This window comes from Exserohilum turcica, assembly GCF_000359705.1.
Source record: "Exserohilum turcica Et28A unplaced genomic scaffold SETTUscaffold_3, whole genome shotgun sequence".
NCBI classification, from domain to species: domain Eukaryota; kingdom Fungi; phylum Ascomycota; class Dothideomycetes; order Pleosporales; family Pleosporaceae; genus Exserohilum; species Exserohilum turcicum.
In genome coordinates, this window is record NW_007360136.1 from 2,318,489 (window position 1) to 2,340,620 (window position 22,132).

A 22,132-nucleotide genomic window follows, 5' to 3' on the forward strand; every position below is an offset into this window, starting at 1 on the left:
TACAGAATGCACGCCCTTATCGGTTGGACTTGGCGACACGCTCGAGCTCATCCTTCTTCTTGATGGCGTACGAGTTGCTGCTTCCCTTGGCAGCGTTGATCAGCTCCTCAGCAAGGCACTCGGCAATGCTCTTGACGTTGCGGAAAGAGGCCTCGCGGGCACCAATGGTGAGGAGCGAGATACCCTGGTTGACACGGCGGAGGGGAGACACATCGACAGCCTGGCGACGGACGGTACCGGCCGAACCGATACGTGTGGAGTCTTCACGGGGACCGCAGTTGACAATGGCGTCGACGGCGACCTGGATGGGGTTCTGGTCGGTCATGATGTGGATCTGCGCTTGTCAGCACCATTTTCTCCTCCATGCCAGCCTTTTGCGACTTGAAGTCTCTGACAGTTGTTGGTAGACGTACAATCTCGAAAGCGTGGGCAACAATGCGGACAGCCATGAGCTTCTTTCCGTTGTTGCGGCCGTTCATCATGAGCGAGTTGGTGAGGCGCTCAATGATGGGGCACTGGGCCTTCCTGAATCGCTTGACGGCATATCGGCCGGCCGAGTGTGAGATGTAGACGGGAGAGCGGATCTGGATGTAGTCGCTGCGGCTTCAGTTAGCCGAAGGTCTCGCAGCGCAATACAAAGAGTCCCAATGCCATCACGTATTTCTCCTTCATGTACATGTGCGGCGCGAGATCGAGGTGGGGGTAACGTACGTCAATGAGATGTCGCGGACTTCGACCTCCTCGTAGGACCACTGCGAGCTGTTAGACTGGTGTGCCGTCGCAAAAAATCGTCATCTGCCTGCCTTGTTGAACAGCTTGACGCTGCCCTGCTCCTCGGCGACATCCTTGGGCAGGATGTTGATACCGGTAGGGTTCTCGACCTCGATTTCTCCGTTGTCAGACATGATTGCGGCTGTCGGTGTGTGAAGGAGAAAGAGGGTTGGGCGTCTGGGTCGTTGTCGCTGCGGAAGTTCGATGGGCTCGTGTGTGTCGGAGTCGATATTCGTTCGCTTGGTGCGCCAATAGCGCGCTAGCCGGCCTTGGCGTGCACGCGCCCGACCGCCTTTGCATTCTGCCATGACACAGGCTAACCTCCCCACAAATCAGCTACATGTCAGTGCCGCGAGGGTGTGGGTGTTAATTGATGAATGCTATGCCCATCGCTAGACAATCGCCCCATGTCCCAGACATTCCGTATAGAATATCCAACCATCTAGTTCCATATGCATGCGAACAATGTGTGAATGGAGAAGGATATTGATACAAATTACACTCACTCTACTCTACTAATCATCAAACATAAAAGCGTAACTGTGGTATATAACTCAGTTTTTGCCTAATCAAACGAACCAACATAGGAAATCCAACGCCAAGTCCAGTAGATGATGCAACAATAGTAGCCTCCAACTCCATGCAATGCCGCCAAGCGCAAGTTAAAGCCGCGAACGGAGAAATAAAGGGTATCACGACTCTCTATGCGCCTTCGCCAGCACGCAAGTCACCGACAAACGTCTCGAAGCCTTCTAGTATCGAGCAATCATCTCTGCAGCCTCGATACACTTCGTACCCTCTGTATAGGTGCACTGATGTCCCTTCGGTCCTTTACTCCCTCTACCATCTGCTTCATCGGTGTTCCGTGCCCGGCAGCCATACTTCTAGCACGGCCGCGTCGCTCACGGATTGCTGCAAGGGCAGCCTCTCGATCGAAGCCAACGTTGTTCAAGGACAGCTCGCCCAAGACAGGCGTCTGTGCATCTGCCGCGGCGTGGGCGACAGTCGAAGGAGTCATAGGGCCTCGTCCAGCCTTGTAGGCTGGGGTTGCAGGAGAGAAGTGCAGGGGAATTGTGGTAGTGGTGGTGATGGTGCGTGTGAGATAGGGAGTGACAGGTCCAGTGGATTCACGTTCTGGTAATACATCGTCGTCATCACTGTCCTCAATGGCATCCTCGTGGATGCTGATATCGCCCGACTTGCTCTTTCGATCATCGCGCACGAAGGCAACGCGGGACGCTGGGCGCGATGTTGGGCGTGACGCTGGAAGAGAAATCTCCTCGGCAAGAACCGATACCCTCTTTGCGCCGAGATCCCGTGGTGGTGCTTCGGCCATCTCTACAACGGGCGACGGCTCTGCTGCAGCCATCGTTGGCCGTGCCTTCATGGGAGAAGGCACAGAGCGGAAAGTGCCCGTAGATGGTGAGAACGCGACGACAGTGTCTGGCTCCTTGGCAAGCGGCTCGGCATCTGCCACAGGAGTGACGGGACGCTCAGCTTCAACAGGGCCCTGCTTCATGACTACACCCTCCATGGCATCGTCTCCGTGGTTGCTAGCTGGAGGCGTAAAGACTGGCTGAGTTGACTTAATACGCTGCATCTCAGCTTGGAGAGAGTCGTCGTGCACAAACTGCTTGCCTCTTGTCTCGGCAATACGGCATGAGCAGCACTGGAACTGACACTCCATCTTCATAAAGTCAATCTGCTCTTCAGCACGCTCGCGGGCACGCTTCTCTGCAGCCAACTCTTGTTGGATGAACCGCAGCTCCACTGCACCCTTCTTTGGAGAAACGTTTTCCTTATCGTCATCTTGGCGGGAACCCTGTTGCTGCTTGCGCGGTGATCGTGGTGGTGATGCGAACTCGTCATGCTCGTCAGACTCGGCGGATGGTAGCGGTATCTGGCCTTCAGCGGCAATGCGCAAGACCTCTTCCTCTTTCAGACTCGTCTTAAGAGCATCTCGCTCTCCTTCGGCCAGGCTCAGCTTCTCCTTGAGTGCCTGCACCTCTTCGTTGAGACGGTTGCTGGTGCTCTCAAGCTCCACCTGCAAGTTGTATACATCGTTCTTGTATTTGGTAGCCTCGTCGGTCTTGAACTTTACGTCCGACTCAGCCCGCTGCAAACTACGCTGTAGGCCTTGGATTTTAGATTGTAGTTGTGGGATCATGGATGAATGCCGGAGCTTGTCGTTGTTTGCCTCAATCCACTGCTTCTTGTAGCTTCGATATTTGCCTTCGTAGGTTTTGGCCTGGTTTTCTGCCTCAACCTGTACGCTGTTAGCATTGCGCAATCGGCCCTAAATACCATGCTGACTCACCATCTTGTGTTGCATGCCTTTCCACCGCTCTTCGTTTTGCTTGAACACAGTCTCCCACTGGTTAATGGCAGCCTTGTTCGCCTTGCGCTCTTTTTCGTAGCGCTCTTTGGTGATGGCAACCTCGAGCGAGCCACTGGCGTTCTCGAGCTCACTCTTGAGCTCTTCGATGCGCATGTCGCGCCGGCTGAGCGCCATTTCGTGTTCCTTCTCCTTTTTCGCGTGCTCCTTTTCGAGCTTGGCCAGCTTCTCCGCGTGTCGTGCCTTTTCCTTGTCTAGCAGTTCCTTGAAACGCCTGCACGCTTCTCGTGGGTCCTTAACCTCGAGGTTTTCAAACATGCCGGTAAGGGCTGTGACGGAAACGTCCGAGTCGGTTCGGCGGTGGGTGTGTCGCAGCGGCGAGTGGGTGCGGAGGGGCGATGTCGACGGGGACAGTACCGGTGATGCATTTGCAGAGTTGCTGCATAGTGGCTTCGTGCTGCTGCGTTCAGGACTGGCAGGAAAGACGGGCATTCCAGGGGAGAAGGCCATTTTGTTTGGCGAGATGGGCGGATCCAGCTGGACCGGGGATTCTTTGAGACGCGCCAACTTGACGGTATTGGAGGATTATGTATGTTGTGAAGAGGCAGTGCTTTTGCCCAAAGAAAACAACAAGCAAACTTTGGTAGCCTAGCAAAGTGGTGGTGCGGGATAATGGGATGTGCGGTGGTGCGAGCACAGATGGCCGAGTGTAAATAGCGCTAGTCTGTGTCCCGATGCCTTCCTGGCCGTACCATAGCAACCCGCACGGGCCATGCGATCCGCCAACCCCACGTCATCCACACTCACCGCACTGGACCTGAACGACGGGAGAAAGTTTGATTGCCCGCGGCCGGCACTGGATGATTGCTCATACAATGTGCTTACGTTTGGCGCTGGGTAGGCGTCTAGAGATGCCACAATCGTTAAGACTCGTTTCTCCAGCAAGCTTGCACAAACAGAACACCATGCTCAGATCGTCTTTGGTTCTATTGAATCGGTATACACACCCGCAGTCTTGGCAGCACAACCCTTGTTTCAGCTTTCTAGCAAGGTTGATACGCCCGCCTGAGCTGGTAGGGTTTCGGGCCAGCCGTGCGGATGTACCCGCGGGCCGCAACCCCTATGCTTGACAGATTGAATATATCCCTTCCGTCTATCGAGTGTCTATCGAATGAATATCGTCATGTTCGTACTTGTCGTATCTTCGGGATCCAATGTCAAGCACATCCCTAGCTACCAAGCTGATGATTGTGAACAAGTCTCCAGTGACGGACACGAAAAATTGGATGCAAATGTTTACCATCCATATATACATATATTGATTAATGGTGCGTAACAAACAAAGGCAGTTTCTACAAGGACAATCTAGTCTACAAAAGACTCGCGTGTCTGGAAACAATAATGACCGCTGGAAACATACAAAACCAGAGACTTGCAGCAACGCTCGCTTGATAACCAGTACAAGAAACGCCTCGTAAAAACCATTTTGTCGGATGCCCTCGGGAGAACCAAACGCCTCCTGTAAAGAGAAGAGAAGTTTCGGACTTTTTAGATGTTGAAGGAAATTGAAGTACGCTCCGCAATGCCAGGATAGCTATACCCGAGTCATAGTCGTAAGAATAATATCGCCACACTTGCCCTGTCAGCCGTGGAGATTGGTAAAAGCATTGACCGCATGTAGTAGTAAAAATGGTTCCGTTTAGACCTCCCAGGGTTGACGTGGACGTTGAACGGTGCCGTAACCTCTCGGCTCATCCTCTTCCAACAGGCTTTCCATGATGGATCCAACATCCGTATTTGTTACTGTCATCGCATCTTCTTGATCCAGCCTCTTGTGCATGCGGTGCACCTGAATAGCAACGTAGGCGACCAGCGCGCTACCCACGACAAACGCAGAGGCCGCGAAAAAGATATTTGCAGGAGTCGGGTCACCGTCAAACTGACTCTTGGTCAAGGCATCAATACCCGTCTGCGAAAGATTAACCAATCCAGAGATACAGATGATGGTGCCGTACACCCTGCCAAATGTAGCAAAACCGAAGACTTTGGTGGCGTAGTCAGACATGGTAGAGTAGTAGAGCGGGCGCAGAAAGACAAAGAGGACGACATTGACATAACCGGCCCAAAGCGTGGGGATTGAGCCAAAGATGCCGATGGCGGTAGTCATGACGACGAGAAGGAAGAGAACGCCGGCTGTGCTGACGTTATCGAGCAGAGCGCCGAGAAATGGAGTAGAGAAAACTCCGGCGAGAGGCAGTGCAACGTCGAAGAAGTTGTTTACCTTTTCGGCCAACTCGACGGACCCGAGCATGTACACATATTGTTCGCGGATCGTGGCAATGAAGTAGTTCATGCGCACCATCTGAATGATGGTCAGAAGAACGAGCAGAATGAACCAGGGTGTCAGCATTTGGTCTTTGGCAGACTTGTTATGCAGAGCTCCCCAAACACCAGAGGCTTCTAGTTTTCGCTCCTGCTTCTCCTCTCGGATCTTGCGGGTTGTTTCGTCGCCGAGAAGGTCGTCGAGCTTGCTCAGCCGCTCCTTGCGGCGAATGCTGCGGGCTTTGCGGCGCCTCCACATCTCTTCATCGGACAGCTCGTCGTCTGAGGAGTGCACGTCGCGCATAACATTTTCGGCTTTGTGAATCTTCATCTCGAGCTGGGCTTCGGTCTTGTAGTTCTCCGAGGGCAAGAAGGTCAGCTGCGCAATCGTGATTGCGGCTGGGACAATCAGATACATGAGGAAAAACGTCTCTGGCTTGAAGGCGCGGTCGCTGGCATCGTAGAGAAGCCTGTAGAAGAGAAAGACTGCTGCTGAGGCATCAAAGGCGCCTGTGACGAGCGCTACAATGCTGCCGCTGTATTTGGGGAAGGCGTTAGCAATCTGGAACGAAGGCAAAAAGACAAAAGTGCCTCCCAGGGCGAGAAGGAAATTGCCAATTGTGTAGCCGTCGAAGTGTTCGATCTTGAAAGCAAGGCTCATGAGAATACTGCCCACAGCGAGGCAGAAGGAGCCGGTGAGAAAGCAGAGCTTGGGGCCGTAGCGGTCCAGCAACGTGCCGACTGGCAGGGCAGAAACATTTGCAGTAGTAGAGGCCAAGGAAAAGAAGAAGTTGAGGCGGAGATCTTGCTCGAAGCAGACTTCGACATTGTCGTCAAGCTCTTCGGGGGTGCACAAGTCGCGGAAGACACCTTCTTTGACGAGAATTGGCTTCAGCGCGGCAAAGCCAAAGACGATACCGCTGGCAAACCAACACGCGAGGACGGTTGCAATGACCTGAGCTGCAGAGGCAAGTTGGTCAGCTGCGTCTTTGTTGGACCATTACTCGGTGCGGGAAAACTTACCGATACGCTTCGCAGTCGAGACTTTGTAGGGTGTTAGACCGCCGGGCTCCTCACCGGACGAGGGTTCGCCGGGCTTGGGAATGACATCGTAGCTGATGACTCTCCGGACGCCCTTGGCGTGGGGATGCATGAAGCCGGCGCTGGAGATGGCGCTCTCGAGCGAGAGTCGGCGCTCAGCAGCATCCTGGCGGCTCTGCTGGCGCTCAATGGGCGGCAGAAACACGTCTACGAGCGCCTCTTCGCGGTCAGTGCCCTCCTGCTGTGTGACATGCTGAATCAGTGACATGGGAGCTCTGCAATGGGCGAGGCGTGTGCTGGGGCTGTTGTGTGTGAGGAAGACGGCGGCAGAGCAGCACAATGGCTACGGAGGGAGGGAGCGAGGGAGGGAGGGGAAGGGCAGGGAAGTGAGAAGCAGGGCAGGCGTGTTTTGTTGACTGGGGGTTGGCTGGGCGAGGTGAAGCACGCAAAAAGCACGAAGGAGCAGGAGCAGGAGCAGCAGCGGGCAGGAGCCGTGTTAAATCGAGGCATGCGCGCGAACATGACACAAGGCCCACGATCTAGACGGAGCGACGGCGGGGGTCACATGGCGCGTCTGGTCTGGCTTGGGAGTGCGGCAAGGACGGGGGGTGCCGTTGCTCACGTTGCGACAGCGAGCGCGCGCTGGTCGAGGCGCGCGCATTCTGGCTGCACATGGAGGATGGCCCAAACGAGCATCCACATGCCTGCCGGTAAGGAAGTACATGTACATGCACCTGTTCGCTTGGGAGAAAGACCGCGAAACGTCCAAAACGGCCGCAGCAGCGGCGTGATTGGCCTGCGCCGCGCAAAAGAAAACTCCCCGCACGCCCCCGATGCAGCTTCGCGCAGCTTCGAGCAGCCACACACCACCACGCACCGCAGCAGGACAGCAGAACAGCCATCACGCCACATCATCTTTGCCTATCTCTGCTATCGCCATCACCGTCACCATCGTCTGCGGTGCTGCTGCATCTTGCTTCGCACACGCGCCATAAGCCGCGCACATCACTACGCAGAGCACCCCCACATGCGCTCCAACAACCTGCTGCTGCTGCCATTGCCTTGCTTACCTATATCTATGTGTAGTACTAATGTACACTGCCCAAGACGCTGACGCCGTGCCAGCTGCTTATACATATTATCACGCCCCCTTGTGATAAACGTCGGCATCGAACTTGGTGGGGAATCGCTCGCGTCCCTCAGCATCACTTCGCACCCACACCGCAACGCTCGTGCCCGGGCACTTGAACAGCCCGTAGCCCTCGCGGTCAATCTCCACCTCGCCCTGCTCCCACCCCAGCACGTCGCTCCATTTCTCGCCCGCGTGCATCTCGCCCACCGCCATCCTGATCTGCCCGGGCCCTGCGTTGCTCATGACGCATGCAAGTCCCGCCACCTTGTCCCACGTCCCCCGCCGCACAAACCCAATGCAATTGGCCTCGTTGAAGTAATCCTCCTGCGCTCCGTAGGCAAACAGCTTGCGCGCCAGGATGAGATCGCCTAGCTTGCCGCCGCACGACGCTGGCGTCTCGTGTGGCTCCGAGAGGCCGTACAGGTCGCCATAGAACGGACATGGGTATCCCTCCTGCCGCAGCAGGATCAGCGCATAGGCCAGCGGCTTGAAAAACTCTTCGATCTTGGTCTCCATGACCTGCCCGGGCTGCGTGTCGTGGTTCGTCACCACTGTTACCGCGTCGACGGGCCGCAGCTGCACCAGCGTGTCGTCAAACACTGTTCGCAAGTCCGCCGACTCGGTCGTCGACAGCGACCCAAACTTGTTTAGCAGAGGCGAGTCGTACAGGGCGAATTCGCGGTTCATCTCGTCGAGCCAGTCGCTCATCTCCTTCACATCCCCCGACCAGAACTCGCCCACGATAAACACATCTCCGCATTGCTCGCGGAGATTCTTGATCCACTCGCTGGTAAACCTCGAACTGAAGTGCTGCACCGCATCAAGCCGGAAGCCCTTGAGCCCAAGCTCCTTGGTTATCCACACCCCCCACTTCTTGACGTCCTCCTGCACCTCTGGGTGCGAGTAGTCGATATCTGCAAACATCATATAATCCGCATTGCCCTGTTCGTCGTCGACGTGCTTCGACCAGCCTTTGTTGTCGCCCAATATCTTGTAGATGGCCTTCTTCTCGTTGGCTTGGTTGTAGTCGGTCCCGGAAAAGTGCTCCCAGTGGTACTTCATTTGCGAGTACTGCTCGCCACGGCCGGGAAAGTCGAATCCCAGCCATCCTTCGATTTCATAGGCATCAGATACCTCCTTGGTGCGATCGTTTGCGTCAACTTCAACAACGCGGCATTTTTCTGTCCTGTCTGCGCCCGCCTTGTGATTGAGCACCGCGTCCCAATACAGGCCAATGCTGTGCTCCTTGGCGACTTTGGTGAGCTCGACCAGCTCCTCTTTTGTCCCCCACTTTGTGCCTGTTGCACCCTTCTGATCAAACTCGCCCAGATCGTACAGGTCGTAGATGTCGTAACCAACACCCTTGGGGTTCGCCGCCTTGCAGCCAGGGGGCAGCCAGATGTTGTCGATACCAATTGCTTTAAGTTTGGGGATTTGCTCAGCGAGGCGCTTCCAGTGCTTGTGGTCATCTGGCACGTTCCATTCAAAGCCCTGAAACAGGGTATTGTTCTCGGGCGTGGCCTTTTGTTCTGTCTCTGGGTGAGCATGGCCGTAGTCCAATCGGAGCAGACAGCCCCTGAATGGGATAGACCTACCTTCAGAAGTCATCGTCAGGGATGTGCCTGCTTGGCTGGACCGGGAATGTGCTGCGAGATTTTTGAGTTGGAATGGTGGAGGGGCGATGCAGTAATCTGGGCAGACGGGGTAGGGCTGGTAGGGCTAGTATCTGCCGGCGCGTCTCAAGTCCACCAAGATACTCGAGCCAGCAATGCTCTGTACTCGCGCCTTTTGTACTTCTACCCACGGCACCTAGCGCGTCGAGACCCTGTCTGAGCTTGTAGCTGAGCAGGTTTGTCTATCCATTGCCTCAGCCGCGTTGGCGACCAAGAAAAGCCCTCGCCCGCATTGTGAATGGTCCAGATTCGAGTGGGTACCGGGGCTGGTCAACAATCAGTATCGGTGACGTCAGCTCGCGCGACGTAATCATGCCGTGAACCTAAATGTGCCGCGGAAACACTGGCTGTCGACTTGTAGGTTGGCCGAGATAACAAAACATCATGTGCTGTAAGTTGTTGGACATCCAGCACTAGGGAGACGAGGTCAGCATGTCGGGTGGAGACTTGGGGGAAAGATCGTCGCTGCTTTGACAGCCGGGGCGGGAGCTGTGAGCAAAGCGAGCTATACTAAACGCGGCTAGCGGCATCGAGAAGGGTGCATCTCAGTCTCCGCTATCCTCGGCCATGATTGGCACGCCATCTGCGGCTTGAGATTGCAAAGTAAATGCTCGTGGCGACCGTACGAAAGGTGACGCTGCGCCGAGTTTTCACTGTTTGCCTCATACCGCGGTACTACTCGCCCAGTACCGCGTCCACGCCGCTGCCTAGATTTGCCTCACTGACGGCAACCATGGACAGAGCTCTCGACCACCAGGAACAAGGCAAAGCGCTCGCTACACACGCCGCTCCCTGCAAAACTATTCAACCGCCTTCATCTATGCAATCACCACAACCAACAGTCTCAACAGCAGCATCAACAGACCAGCAGCCCAAAGCAACTGGACCGGATCACGCAAAGCGCAGAACTCAACACATATCCACAACTTCCGAGAAGCGCTTCAAGATGGGGCCTTCGACCTCTTCACAAGATGACAAAGATTCTGCCGCATCCAGAAGCCAGTTGATTGTTCGCTTCTACGACCCGGATATCAAGGCCAAAGACGCGAAGAATCGCACGCTCGAAGAGATCCTCGCCTGGCCGGATTCTCAGTTAGAGGCCTCTCACAACTTCGTTCAAATGTTATTCCCACTGCCAGAGGGCTCCATGTACAACTGGGAGGCACCAGTGATTGACCTTGCCGTCATGCAAGCATTCCGCTCGCGCAGTGAACTTCGCCAGCAGCTGCGCCGGAGCTTCGAACGCATGCTCAGTTTCTACGGCTTCAGGGTATCTGCCAAATCGGAAACAGAGCTAAAGAAACAGAACGAGGACAAGGATGCAGCAGAAACGAAGGCAACAACCGCGGGGACCAGCAATCCACTACTAGCATCTACACCTGACGCCGCTGAGCAGAAGATGGCTGATGCCGGTCATACAATGTCCTCAACACAGGCTGCTACTGGAGTGACAAAGACGGAAACCTATACGGATGCTTCCGCCCCCAAGGTTGGCATTTCCTTGAAAAGAAAATCCACTTTCCCACCTGGGGCACATAGAAACGTCTCCGTCTCTAATCCACTTCCGTACCATATCATCCGCGCGTCCAACTGGCGCAAACAATTCCAGAACTGGGCCGTCCGGTTCGACCACAATCACCTGCGCATCACACGCATCATTCGCTGTCTTCGTGTGCTTGGTCTGGAGAAAGAGAGCACTGCATTCTTCGCAGCTCTGGAACGTGTATTCAACCATCCCGGGATCGAAATCAGTGACAAGAGCATGACCTTCTGGCGGTTGGCTGCTACGCGCCCACTACACTGGGCTCCCGATGACCAGAAGTGCAAGTGGCTGGAGGCCTGGGAGAAAGAACAGGATAGTCTGAAGAGAACAGACGAGGCATGGTAAGTATGGTGTCAGAAAAGCCAAGTCTATCACATTTGGTGAAGATTCACAGGGGCAGCAAGAAGACGGTTCTGAAGTGTAACTCTCAAGGGACATAGAGATGGGGGAGTATTCGGTGGTGCAGTATCTTTTTTACTTCACAGTCCGTGTAGCTGCTGCTTGCGGTGTTTTGGTCAAGAATCATGGCAACTCTTATCGAGGCCAAGGCAAACATCAACTTTTCAAGGCATTTATAAGTTTGGGTAAGCCACGGACAGCTTTGTAAGCCCAGCCCAGCCCAGCACCAAACCGCCACGTGGCGCCGTAGCGAACGATCGTTTCTCGGACGGTTCCGACACTCGCACACCCTCACCTCAAGCCCCTTTGCAAGCCACTGTTTTGTAATCTTGGGTGTGATCTTTGGCAGACGCTCGGTGTGAGCATCGAAACAATCCACTTGCGTCACAGTTGAATATCATCGATTGACTCCCATTCTACACTTTGTCCAGACATTTCCCAATTCATTCCATAATACCATCGGGTTTCCTTTTTTTTTGTGTGTATATGCTCTTATTTAGCTAAACTGGCCCCCAAGTCACAGAACACGATATGACGCTTGAGTGACCACGGTACGAAATCTAGATTTGAAAGAGAAAAAACTTGAGGCTCTTATTCGGGAGGTGAAAGTAACATGGATAATATCACGGTCACTTGTTCCAAAGGTTTATTTTCTGTGGCGACGCGAAAATCTAACACTTGGCTTACAGATCCGTATATGTAGTTGAATCTGACAAGCCCCACTTGGCCATGGAAGCTCACGCACAGCAACAGCACAGGCCGCTCGGACCGCTCAATGGTCCAAATACTGTTCTTCAGCCTCTCCGTCTGACCCAAAGATATCTTTATGGGAATGGTGCGGAATCCACGGTGATGTGAGGGAGTCCAACGTGACCATACACAGTCACCACCGAAGCGAAGAACTAACACCGCCACACTGGGATGAGTGCATTGCTATAGGCTGCGACACACTACTTACGCGTAAGGCGTGCGTACACCGCCAGGGTAAGATGTTGTGTAGGTGGCGCGTAGGGCGCATCAATCGTAAGTCAGAGCCAAGACAAAGGCTTGATTACCGTCATCATGCCCACGCTCCGTCCTGCCTCTGATCCCAAGACCAGCAGTTCCGCTCTTGGCGCTCACGACGACAAAAGTGGCAGGTCTACACGGGAAAGACGGCTACAAGCCTTTTTTATGCGCTTATACAGCCAAGTCCATTCTGATAGTGGGCTACGAATACTTCCTCTATCGGGTCCTGTCTCAAGCTTGGACGACAGATTCTGGACTAAAAGGATATTCGGCACTCCAAAATCTTACCACTCAACCGTCCACAAGCGTATTTGTCAGTGAGGAGACTGCACTTGCACAGCCAGCGGTGGGGGTCGACTCTAGGATTCTGAACACATGGATACAGGCCACGCGCTAGAAGAGACTCTTTGACACTACTCAGACGATAACTGGTCCAGACGATTATCACCTCGTAGGGCTGATTATTCTGGGAATTGCTGAGCCACCAAGCACATGGAAGCACTCTAAGCTCCGTAACGGAGGCTTAGTCTGTATGCCGACGGTAAGCCGAAGGATGACGATTTCGTATCTTTAACGTTCACAGACAGTCGTTCCCTCTCCTTGCTATCTGTATTCTGGAGCTCAAAGCGCTGGAGAGGTAGCACTAACATGCAACATGTTGTCCGAATCCTCACTGTGCTCGGTTGCTCAGAGTCACTACCGATCTCGAGAGCTCGAAGTCTACAAACATGCTTCTGAGGCATCCTGCTAGCTTGCAAATTTTCGTACGTAACAGTGATATCCATGCTCGGCAAGCCAGTGACAAGCAGTCATAGACAACCCACGCTTATGGATCTCACTCAATACGCGTTGGCTTCTAGCTCCTACACCCGAGCTCGAGGGCCTTATGACCGCACTCACTTCCTCTAAACAAGGTAGGAGAAAGCACGAGCAATGTGCTGATGTCTTTTGCCATCATGTGGACTGGTTCAACAAGCAATTTACTGAGTTTGGAATGTTGTTCGGGCTCTTCTGGATGGAAATGAGAGTTGGTGTGGGCTCCGTAATCAGCCATGGCTTCAACCAAGCGTACGGCCATGGACAGTGACATCCAGGCAGGAAACCGAGTGCTGCTACTCAGGAAACGTATTCAGAAGCAGGGTAAAAGGCATATAAGGGAGGCTTTCCCCAGCTTCACAAATCCCCATCACGCTCATCAACTCTCCATTCATCCATCAACACCTACCACCAATCCAACCACTCAACACAATGCTCAACTTCGCCGTCCTCGCCCTCATAGCCACAGCCGCGACCGCTTCTCCCGTTGGAGAAGCCCGCAACCCACTCTCGAAGCGCGAGATCAACCCCAATACAGTCAATATCCTGACCGCCGAGCAACTGACGACGCAGCGCAACCTGCTCCTCCAGGCGCAGTCGGAATCCGCGCGCGAAGCCATCCTATTCCCCAACCCTCCCAACGCCGCAAACGACACGTTCCAATTCATCAACAACACGGTGACTCCTCCCACAGGCGGCTCCATCTTCCTGTCGACCGTGAACAACTTTCCAGCGCTGGGCTCGACGGGACTCGCCGCCGCCGTCGGCTTCGTGAACCCCTGCGCGCTCAACACGCCGCACTGGCACCCGCGCGCCAACGAGTTCCTGACCGTCGTCCAGGGCACACTGGTTGGCGCCATCTTGCTCGAGGACGACCGCGGCTTCGGCAATGTCGTTGGCGGCGAGCCCCCCGTCATTGGGCCCTACAAGCAGATCGAGACGACGCTGGCAAACTACACGGGCATGCTGTTCCCCAAGGGCCTTGTCCACTGGCAGTTCAATCCAGAGTGCGAGCCTGCGGTTTTCGTCGCGGGCTTCGACGTCGCTGACCCGGGGCGTGTCGAGGCTGCGCGGGGCTTCTTCTCGGGTACTCCTGATGAGGTGCTTGAGGCTAGCACGGGATACTCGGAGTTTTTGACGGCAGACCAGATCAAGGGGTTGAGGCCTACGCTTACAAGTGACTTTACTAGCATCGTCGAGAGCTGTGCTAAGAGGTGCGGTATCCCGTTTGAGGCTGAGCCAAAGCCTTCTGCTTCTGCTTCCGCTTCGCCTTCGACTTCTCAGGTCTATCCTGCCGCTTCGAGCGGTTACTAAACGAAGGGAGTCGGAGGTTGCAGCTAGATCAAGATTAGCTTGGATGAGCGTGGTAACATGAGGGTAAGGGAGGAGGATATAGACTGATGGTTTGCTTATACATGATCCCTCGTTTTAGACTGTGCCATTTACACTTTTAGAACAGAGCTAGTAATAGCGATAAAGAAATCCAAACACTCGTTTTCCAAGACATGGCTTTGACATCAGTATTGCTTTCGCGGACACGAGTTGGTGGGAAGACAGGTTTTCGAGTGCAAGTACCAAACAGCATTGGGTGAATGTAAAGATGCGATTTCGATAGCAAGTCTGTAATTCAAGTAACACGGAAGCGGAATATCGCCCGTAATACCATGACATTCCTATGTCTTCTGGATGGATTCCCTTCTCTTCATATTCAAAATTCTAGAACTCAGAGATAAGGTCGCCCCTTCGCTTGCCGCGCATCTCCCACTTTCCCTATTCCTGTGTCAGCTGCTGCATTGCCTTTTCCCTACTTTCTTGCCGCAGGCTATGCTGTTCCACTCACCTCAGTCATGTATCCAGCCGTGCCCAGCAAGCCCGGTACCAGGACAACGTAGGCAAATGTGATCCAGGCTGTTCGTGGTGTCCAGCGGAAGTACTTGTGACGGTTCGTAGTCATGTCTAGCCTCTGCGTCAGCAGCACATTCTACCCATTGACCCTAGCTCCCAAGCCCGCCGTCTCATCCTCCAAGCTGCTACTTCCAGTCCCCATACGCAATTCCCGATCATCGAATCATCGTGTCGTAGACGTCGGTAGGGTGAACGTACTGGCCCATTTGATAATGGCGGGATCCGCGTGGATCACTGTTGCTCTGGTTAGCCATTGCGCCTCTAATGCGTTCTTCTTGAGTGCAAGACATACTGCCGTGGTTGTGGCCCGCCATCCTGCGGAATGTAGGCTGCATATTTGCAAACTTTGCGCGTTGTGTAGAGAGCCGCGGTTGGTGAGGTTGCGATTGTGGAGGTGCGCATGCGATGAGGTCGGCGGATGCGGCAAGCGCCGTTGGGTCTTGGCATTCTCAGATCACCCCCGGCTCTCAATCAACTGGTACAGCAGCATGTAGACTTTTTTAACTTGGAATAATTGCACCATAGTTAGAGCTTCTTCGCATTCATGAAAACTTATAAGTTATTCTAATTATCCTTTACACTAAGTAAAGTCCTAGTCTTTAGGTGTGCATAGAGACTTATTTGGGTGATGTTAGATGCCTTTGTTGGACAGCCCATGAATCGGTTTCACCGGTTCGCCGAGAGCCCGGACAACCAGTCAATTAATACAACAGATACCGATAATTGTTTACAACTGCGGAAATTGGCTCTATAGTGTTCTTGGTATATATGCGTTTGGTCTTGTTTTGCTCGCCTGCATTGTTAGCGCGGTCATAATGACACACGCCATGCGGTGCATTTCTCATGTTGCGCCCTATGGCTCTGCATCTGGTATCTGACATTTACAAGTATGCAACATACTCGAAATAACGCTTGCTGGGATAGGACCGGGAGATATCGTTGCGTTGGCGCAACACCGATAGCCGATCTCGACGGCATATCTCTCCGGGGTAGGCTATCCTAGGTGGGCTGAGCGCCGAAGCTTGTGACGAAATCTCGATGGCTTCGTGGAAGTGCCTCGGTGAGATTGAAATCTTATAGTATAAAGGTCGCCAACGTCTGCGCAGGTCCTCGGTCTACTCTTCTCATCCTACCAGCAGCAACAAAGACATTCTTCGGCACAGAGGAGAGTTGCAGATATGGCGAACCAACAAGGAGCTACAATCACAGTTCATTGGTGCGTGCACTACCGCCGCGAGTCGCTCCGCATCGCGATGAAAATATCTAACAGCACCACAGGCTGAACAGATCCCGTGGCCAGCGCATCATTTGGCTTCTAGAGGAGCTCAACCTCGAATACAACATCAAAGTCCACAAGCGCGATGCCAACAAGCGCGCAGGCCCCGAGCTCAAAGCCGTGCATCCCTTGGGAAAGTCTCCAACTGTTACCATCAGACCAGCTGGTTCTGAAAAGGACATTGTCATTGCCGAGAGTGAGACAATCATGAGCTACATCTGTGACCACTTTGGACAGCAACTGGTTCCCACAAGGTACCCAGAGGGACAGGAGGGCGTGCTCGGCGCAGAGACGGAGGAGTGGATGAGATATAAGGTGGGTCTTGTTTCCATCCAGTCTCACTGACGACGGGGTGTTGGGCGAGGCAAGAGAGGTGGCTTGCTTTTCTGCGTGCAGCTGCAGCATCTTCATTTCTCGAAACAGCATCACGTGACTCGAGAATGTACGAATCGCTGACCATGATGCAGTTCCTGATGGACTACACCGAAGGCAGTCTGTTCACCATTTTGATTCTCGCTCTCGTTACCGGCAGTAAGCACTCATTCAACCGCTTCTCATTTTGCACCACTGACACGGCCCAGACATCAAGAGCGCCCCCGTTCCTTTCTTCCTCAAGCCCATTACGGGCGGCGTCGCCTCTAAAGTCGACAGTTCCTTTGTGAACCCGGAGCTGAAGACGCACTTTGACTACCTGGAAGAGTACCTGGTGTCGTCCCCCTCCAAAGGCGAGTTCTTCTGCGGCTCCAGCATCACGGCAGCAGACATTATGATCCACTTTGGGCTCGAGGGCGGGTGCCAGCGCGTGCCGCTGAGCGAGACGAGTTACCCGAATCTGTACAAGTACATGAGGAGGCTGCAGGAGCGGGATGCGTACAAGAGAGCAGCGAAGCGAGTGGAGGAGGCGAGCCAGGAGAAGTACGTGCCATTCAGCGACACGAAGCTTTAGCAGTGTCGAGGCGTTGTAGGGCGGCAGCCGGGTTAGTAGATAATACCAGGCCTCTTCTGCAGCTGTCTAGTCGTGCTTAGACATGGCATAGGGCATCTCACGTCAGCGGATGCCCTTGGCTGCAGCACATGTTCCTCGCCCGCCCTCTGACGGGAAGTCCGCTTTTTAGCCTCCCATGAGTGGATGACCTGCAGATTTGGGGGCGAACTTCAGCCGCGCGCCGGTAGCTCGGGGATGGGCGACGACAGTGACTCGTAACGTGCAAACGCGGTAATGATTACATGCGGATGGCTGTGGGCGGCCCGTGGTGTGCAACGGCCACGTTATATACCTGGGGGCGCATTCGCTCGACGCCGGCGCTGCGTCGTCTCTCCCCTCGTGCTCGCCCTCTGAAGCTCGGGCCACTCCGGCGCTCGCCAACCCCAGGCCGCCCATCTCCAATACTTTACTCAGCGATCCATCAGCAACTCTGTCTGGACCTCCGCCTTCCTCGCCCTCCTGCACTTGTCTCTGCACCTGGGCTCCTTGTCGCCTGACACTACACAGCGCTTGCCTGGGTGCGGTCAGCCAATGTCCGACCGTTCGGCCGCCAATTCTCGACAGTTTGTATTTCAAACATCTGACCAAGCAGGTGGAGCATCGCAGCAGTATCCACCGCCGCAGTACGGCAGCTTCAATGCTGAGCAAGAAACAAGCACAGCCGATGCTCCAGGCCCGGCGCACGGCTACGATGCCTCTGCGCCATACCATGACTTTGACGCGCAGCACCATCAAGTAGCTGCCGCCCACTTTGCGACTGGCTTCGGTTTCAGTCCCTCGGCGCCTGCAGGCTGGGACTGGACCCATTCGATTGACTTTGCCGACTTCACAACCCACCATGAGCCTCAGGGCGAACTGGTCCAGGAATTCCAGAGCCAAGTCAATCCCACCAGCGACTTCAACATCCCGTTCCCCGTCCCCACGGGAGAGTCCGCATACCAGCCATTCCACCACCAGCAACAGAGCCCAACTACGTCCACACCCAATGCTACCCAGACCCAAATCCCACTGTCTCCTCCGCCCCCGCCTCCCCGACCACAGCAGCAGCAGACCAGGCCCGTTGTCCAGACAGCTATGAAGCGCAAGATGGATTCCGAGCCATCTTCCGCCGTGTCGCAGACTGGCGGCACGGCCCCAGAACCGGCGCCAAAGCGCCAGAACAAGTCGCGGCGGTCATCGAACGCTTCTGCTTCGTCGCCCGTCGTGCAAACCGCGGCTGAGGCTCGTTCGGCGACAACAACAACACGCACCGCAGCACCTCCCACGCCCAATGGAACCGTGTCGCAACCGGCAGCGCTAGAGAACACACAGACTGGGCGACGGGAGGAGCAGACCAAGGGTACAGGACCACAAGGCAGAGTCATCGATGTGTCGTCGCCGAGAAAAATACAAGACGCGCCTGCAGGACTCGATATACGGCCCGCGGGAAAAGTGTTTCCCATACAAATTGGCTCCGAGTTATTCAGATTGTCGGGGGCCTCGCTTTCGTCGGATGGTAAGCATGCGCCAAACCCCAAGCAGCAGAGCAAGGCCTGTCAGCTAAGACTATTAGAGCACCCTCATATTTCTCGCACTTTTTCGGCCAGCAGCTACAGGACAACGGCGGTCGGGCTGGTGACGTGAGGACCCTGTACATTGACCGCGACCCCGATACATTCCGTGATATTGCTCTACACCTACAAGGCTATCACATCACTCCGAGAGACGCTGAGCACTTTGTGAAGCTCTTTGCAGACTCCCAATTCTACTCGCGTAAGCCCATCGGCAAATATCGTATAGGATGCCGGCTGACAACAATAGTACCTCGACTAACGAAACAGCTCTTCAACAGCGACATTTTTGTGCGCATTGGACGAACCCCTTTCCAAATACCGCGCGATCTCTTCTCCGGTCCAGGCGATAGTCCAAACTTCTTCTCGCTGGGATTCGCACATTTCTTCTCAACGCCCTCCGAGGCGTTCCCTGGACTGGATCGCGATGCGCTGCTCCGTCCGCCGTCTATCAAGCCGCCCGCCGTACCGAGTAGAAATGGAGAGACTTTTAGTGAGCTGATCCAGCTACTGCAAGGCTACAATGTGGAGATTCGAAACAGTGCGCATCGATCTCGGCTACTGAGAGATGCGCGTTATTTTCATCTCAAGGGGCTTGAACAAAAGCTCATACCGTGTGAAATCTCGTACAATCTACGGCGCCAGCAGTCGGAGATTCTCATACGCCTCGACGATATTCGCCAGTCCGGTGTATCCTTTATTCCTGACAAGGCGTTGAGCGAATCAGATTCTGGATCGGTGTCTGGTGCGCAGCCAGTAAACGCATCCCCGTGCGCACCACCCATTAGTAAAGTGGACAGCCCTGCGCCATCAATTACAAGTAGCAGTGCCGTCTCGCGAGCGGGCTACGTATCCTATGCGCGTCCATTTACGGACGATCATGCAAACAGCAATATAATGGTGCTTGAGATTTCGGCAGCCGAGTCGACGTCGTTGTTCCTCCCTTGGTCGGCACCCAAGGCCCCACAGTATAGTCCACTGGAAGTGGAATTTCGAGCAACATTCCACAACTCGACGCTCGCACGCATTACTTCCTTGTTCTCGGTAATAGCTTCGAAGATGGGCTTGCCAGCCACGCAGCCTCTGGGCCTCATGTATCTGCAGTCTGGCGGAGGCGTCGCAGCCCAACCAGTCAGCCCCGCCAATTCGGGTGTTAGCGATCGCCGCGTTCGCGTGCGCCTTGAGACTGACTGCGCCCTTGAAATTGACGGATCGCCAGCAGAGCTCCATGTGGACAGTGACACCAGGCGCATTGGTATCCGCCGACCAAGATCCAGTACGTGGTTATGGGGTGGCAGTAAGCCAGACTTCGAGGCCTCCCATCTGCGAGCAGACGAGCAAGACCCAGAAGTCGAGTGGACTGTCAAACGCGCCCACTGGCGCCTCCGTGTCGAGCCCCTCGCCCCCGACGCAGAAAGCGATGGCCGGCGCATGCAAGTCGTACTCTGTGGCGTAAGACTCGAGGTTTTTACCGCCGAGCGTGCTCGTAACGCCTCGCGTGGTTTCCTAAGCTGACCATGATATCGCACTTCCAACTTGTATATACCTACGCCTATGAATTTAGTGCTTGCCTAAACTGTCACATACGACCACAGGAAATTTCCGATTGCATCGAAACCCGTCAGATCTTCGTTTAATTAAATGGTTTGCCGGCGAGCTAGTAGGCAGGTGGGTGACCACTGGCGAATCCTCGCTGTTGTATGTCTTTTGTTTTTGCCGTCGTCGTACATCCTTGTTGTTTGATCGTCATCTCGCCTTCGATGGCCCGTCCAGATGTCGAATAGCTGGTTAGCGGGTAGTGTAATGCATGCCTTTGCCAGACCCACCCATGTTAATAACGCCCAGGGAATGCTGGCATGAGTATAGCAGCTGTCAGACTGAAACTTGACATATGTTTATCTGCACTTCGAGGTAGTGGGAAGATGGGGCCTGGCTCTCCGTGGCACTCTCTGCCATCTCCTTTTGCTGGGCTCTCCTGCCCCTTGGCCTTTTCCGGCTCCCCGAACATTCCCGATGAGGTGAAGTGGTGGATACAATGGGGGCCTATTTTGCCCTCGAGTAGGATTTGACATGAAGAGGGGTGGCTCACAGTGGCGGCGTGGCTATCAAGCACACATTGACTGTGTAAATGGTTTGCTTCACTACAATGTCCTCTTTCTGTTTTTCTTTCTTTCGTTATCCGCATTGAGTTTATACAGCACTACACTAAGACGCGAGATTAGCGTGTGTATGCCGTAGACTAATGTAGCACGATACAAGCCAACTTGACTTGACCAACGCTACAAGACTTCCGTCGACTTCCGTCCGATCCTGTCAGCCCCAACCAAGACGTGCAAAAACGTAAGAGCGAAAAAAAGGCCAGAAAGACCGCAGAAAGAAAGAAAAAAAGCAGCACCCCCAACAACTCATTGAGAAAATTCAACTCGTTGAAAAAAGGGGGGGGGGGAAGTGGGCTTCACCTATGAATCCCGGAATGTAACCGCCCTCTTCATCACCACCATCTTTTTCTTTGACTGATCGATAAACTTGGCCTCCTCTTCGAATATCTCGAGGGCAGCATCCGAGTGCAGAAAGGTGATAAACTGCTGCAAGTGCAGCTCGTCCTCGAACAGCATCTCCCCAATCACGTCCCAGTCCATGGACTCGTCTACGTTGCTGCCCACCAGGATGCGCGTGAGGCCCATGGGACACTCGGAATCTTCAACATGGTAGTGCCGACTCCAGGATAACGGGTACACTTTGCCGGCTATTTTCTTGACCAAGGGCGCAAAAACATTCTCGTTGTAGTCCAGAAACTCTTCAATCGTCGTGCCTTCTTTGCGGCGCGTCAGCGCCGTGAGAACCACGGGGTACTTGGTGGGTGGATTTTTGTTCATGGTTGGTTGGTTGGTTGCCTCTCTCTCTCTCTCTCTCTGTCTTGCTTCGAATGGGAAGGGGAGGGGAAGCGCTTCCTTTTCTCTCTCTCGGTCCGATGCGTGTGGGGCTCCTGGGGTAAAGTCCAAAGTTGCGGTGGGGGAGTCAGAGGGGCTTCTTCCCAATTTAGCTCGAGGATGACGTGAAGAAGGGACGGTTGGAGCTGGATAGGTATGTAGTATAGGATTGCAGCTGAGCTTCCCCTGGATGGCTATGCCTTAAGGTTATGGAGGATCGGGATCTCACATGGTTAGGACTGCGTCTCGGTTATTATTATTATTGTTCCATTAGAGTCTAGTGAGCTCGAGGCTATGTAAGACTTTGGCCGAGGCCGTTCTAACTAGATTTATTTACAAATACGAGTTTGTGCTTGAAGTGTGTCTGTGGTGCTTCGGCCTTTGTCTAGGTAAGCGATAGCTATCGCTTACTAGACGCCTAGTGCTAAAGAGCATTTTGATAACAG

General features: G+C 54.3%; 10 protein-coding genes across 10 annotated transcripts; 4 read left to right on the forward strand and 6 right to left on the reverse strand.

Annotated features, from left to right (window-relative positions):
* Positions 1–16: 16 nt before the first annotated feature.
* SETTUDRAFT_89950 (uncharacterized protein) lies at positions 17–905 on the reverse strand (the record flags this gene model as incomplete). The annotated part of the gene is made up of 4 exons (XM_008029460.1): positions 17–334; positions 414–597; positions 712–752; positions 822–905. 4 exons carry the CDS (start codon positions 903–905, stop codon positions 17–19), a joined length of 627 nt encoding a protein of 208 aa, XP_008027651.1.
* A 347-nt stretch (positions 906–1,252) lies between these two features.
* SETTUDRAFT_172128 (uncharacterized protein) lies at positions 1,253–3,627 on the reverse strand. Its single transcript, XM_008029461.1, has 2 exons — positions 3,089–3,627; positions 1,253–3,037 (listed from the first exon to the last, which is right to left on the reverse strand). Exons 1-2 carry the CDS (start codon positions 3,614–3,616, stop codon positions 1,538–1,540), a joined length of 2,028 nt encoding a protein of 675 aa, XP_008027652.1. The 5' UTR covers positions 3,617–3,627; the 3' UTR covers positions 1,253–1,537.
* Positions 3,628–4,467: 840 nt separating this feature from the next.
* Positions 4,468–6,805, reverse strand: SETTUDRAFT_117863 (uncharacterized protein). Its single transcript, XM_008029462.1, has 2 exons — positions 6,452–6,805; positions 4,468–6,388 (listed from the first exon to the last, which is right to left on the reverse strand). The coding sequence occupies exons 1-2, from the start codon at positions 6,735–6,737 to the stop codon at positions 4,806–4,808; spliced, it is 1,869 nt and encodes a 622-aa protein (XP_008027653.1). The 5' UTR covers positions 6,738–6,805; the 3' UTR covers positions 4,468–4,805.
* Positions 6,806–7,510: 705 nt separating this feature from the next.
* On the reverse strand, positions 7,511–9,471 carry SETTUDRAFT_163894 (glycoside hydrolase family 13 protein). The gene is made up of 2 exons (XM_008029463.1): positions 9,197–9,471; positions 7,511–9,130 (listed from the first exon to the last, which is right to left on the reverse strand). The coding sequence occupies exons 1-2, from the start codon at positions 9,207–9,209 to the stop codon at positions 7,611–7,613; spliced, it is 1,533 nt and encodes a 510-aa protein (XP_008027654.1). The 5' UTR covers positions 9,210–9,471; the 3' UTR covers positions 7,511–7,610.
* Positions 9,472–10,007: 536 nt separating this feature from the next.
* SETTUDRAFT_137673 (uncharacterized protein) lies at positions 10,008–11,386 on the forward strand (the record flags this gene model as incomplete). The annotated part of the gene is made up of 1 exon (XM_008029464.1): positions 10,008–11,386. One exon carries the CDS (start codon positions 10,008–10,010, stop codon positions 11,160–11,162), a length of 1,155 nt encoding a protein of 384 aa, XP_008027655.1. The 3' UTR covers positions 11,163–11,386.
* Positions 11,387–13,472: 2,086 nt separating this feature from the next.
* Positions 13,473–14,354, forward strand: SETTUDRAFT_154786 (uncharacterized protein; the record flags this gene model as incomplete). Its single annotated transcript, XM_008029465.1, has 1 exon — positions 13,473–14,354. One exon carries the CDS (start codon positions 13,473–13,475, stop codon positions 14,352–14,354), a length of 882 nt encoding a protein of 293 aa, XP_008027656.1.
* Positions 14,355–14,541: 187 nt separating this feature from the next.
* Positions 14,542–15,314, reverse strand: SETTUDRAFT_163895 (uncharacterized protein). Its single transcript, XM_008029466.1, has 4 exons — positions 15,238–15,314; positions 15,144–15,179; positions 14,881–14,996; positions 14,542–14,810 (listed from the first exon to the last, which is right to left on the reverse strand). The coding sequence occupies exons 1-4, from the start codon at positions 15,278–15,280 to the stop codon at positions 14,757–14,759; spliced, it is 249 nt and encodes an 82-aa protein (XP_008027657.1). The 5' UTR covers positions 15,281–15,314; the 3' UTR covers positions 14,542–14,756.
* Positions 15,315–16,123: 809 nt separating this feature from the next.
* On the forward strand, positions 16,124–17,167 carry SETTUDRAFT_154788 (uncharacterized protein; the record flags this gene model as incomplete). Its single annotated transcript, XM_008029467.1, has 4 exons — positions 16,124–16,161; positions 16,224–16,536; positions 16,689–16,752; positions 16,803–17,167. The coding sequence occupies 4 exons, from the start codon at positions 16,124–16,126 to the stop codon at positions 17,165–17,167; spliced, it is 780 nt and encodes a 259-aa protein (XP_008027658.1).
* Positions 17,168–17,737: 570 nt separating this feature from the next.
* On the forward strand, positions 17,738–20,271 carry SETTUDRAFT_154789 (uncharacterized protein; the record flags this gene model as incomplete). Its single annotated transcript, XM_008029468.1, has 3 exons — positions 17,738–18,701; positions 18,761–18,958; positions 19,007–20,271. 3 exons carry the CDS (start codon positions 17,738–17,740, stop codon positions 20,269–20,271), a joined length of 2,427 nt encoding a protein of 808 aa, XP_008027659.1.
* Positions 20,272–21,215: 944 nt separating this feature from the next.
* On the reverse strand, positions 21,216–21,632 carry SETTUDRAFT_90584 (uncharacterized protein; the record flags this gene model as incomplete). The annotated part of the gene is made up of 1 exon (XM_008029469.1): positions 21,216–21,632. The coding sequence occupies one exon, from the start codon at positions 21,630–21,632 to the stop codon at positions 21,216–21,218; it is 417 nt and encodes a 138-aa protein (XP_008027660.1).
* Positions 21,633–22,132: the final 500 nt, after the last annotated feature.

What these genes read in the sequence shown, in the direction of transcription:
- SETTUDRAFT_172128 (XM_008029461.1), bottom strand. Translation starts at nt 3,616, where the DNA reads ATGGCCTTCTCCCCTGGAATGCCCGTCTTTCCTGCCAGTCCTGAACGC. An exon ending in AAGGCATGCAACACAAGATG is followed by an intron (nt 3,038 to 3,088) that starts GTGAGTCAGCAT and finishes AACAGCGTACAG; the next exon opens with GTTGAGGCAGAAAACCAGGC.
- SETTUDRAFT_117863 (XM_008029462.1), bottom strand. Translation starts at nt 6,737, where the DNA reads ATGTCACTGATTCAGCATGTCACACAGCAGGAGGGCACTGACCGCGAA. An exon ending in CTCGACTGCGAAGCGTATCG is followed by an intron (nt 6,389 to 6,451) that starts GTAAGTTTTCCC and finishes TTGCCTCTGCAG; the next exon opens with CTCAGGTCATTGCAACCGTC.
- SETTUDRAFT_163895 (XM_008029466.1), bottom strand. Translation starts at nt 15,280, where the DNA reads ATGCAGCCTACATTCCGCAGGATGGCGGGCCACAACCACGGCA. An exon ending in CGCCATTATCAAATGGGCCA is followed by an intron (nt 14,997 to 15,143) that starts GTACGTTCACCC and finishes CGCAGAGGCTAG; the next exon opens with ACATGACTACGAACCGTCAC. An exon ending in CGGCTGGATACATGACTGAG is followed by an intron (nt 14,811 to 14,880) that starts GTGAGTGGAACA and finishes ACACAGGAATAG; the next exon opens with GGAAAGTGGGAGATGCGCGG.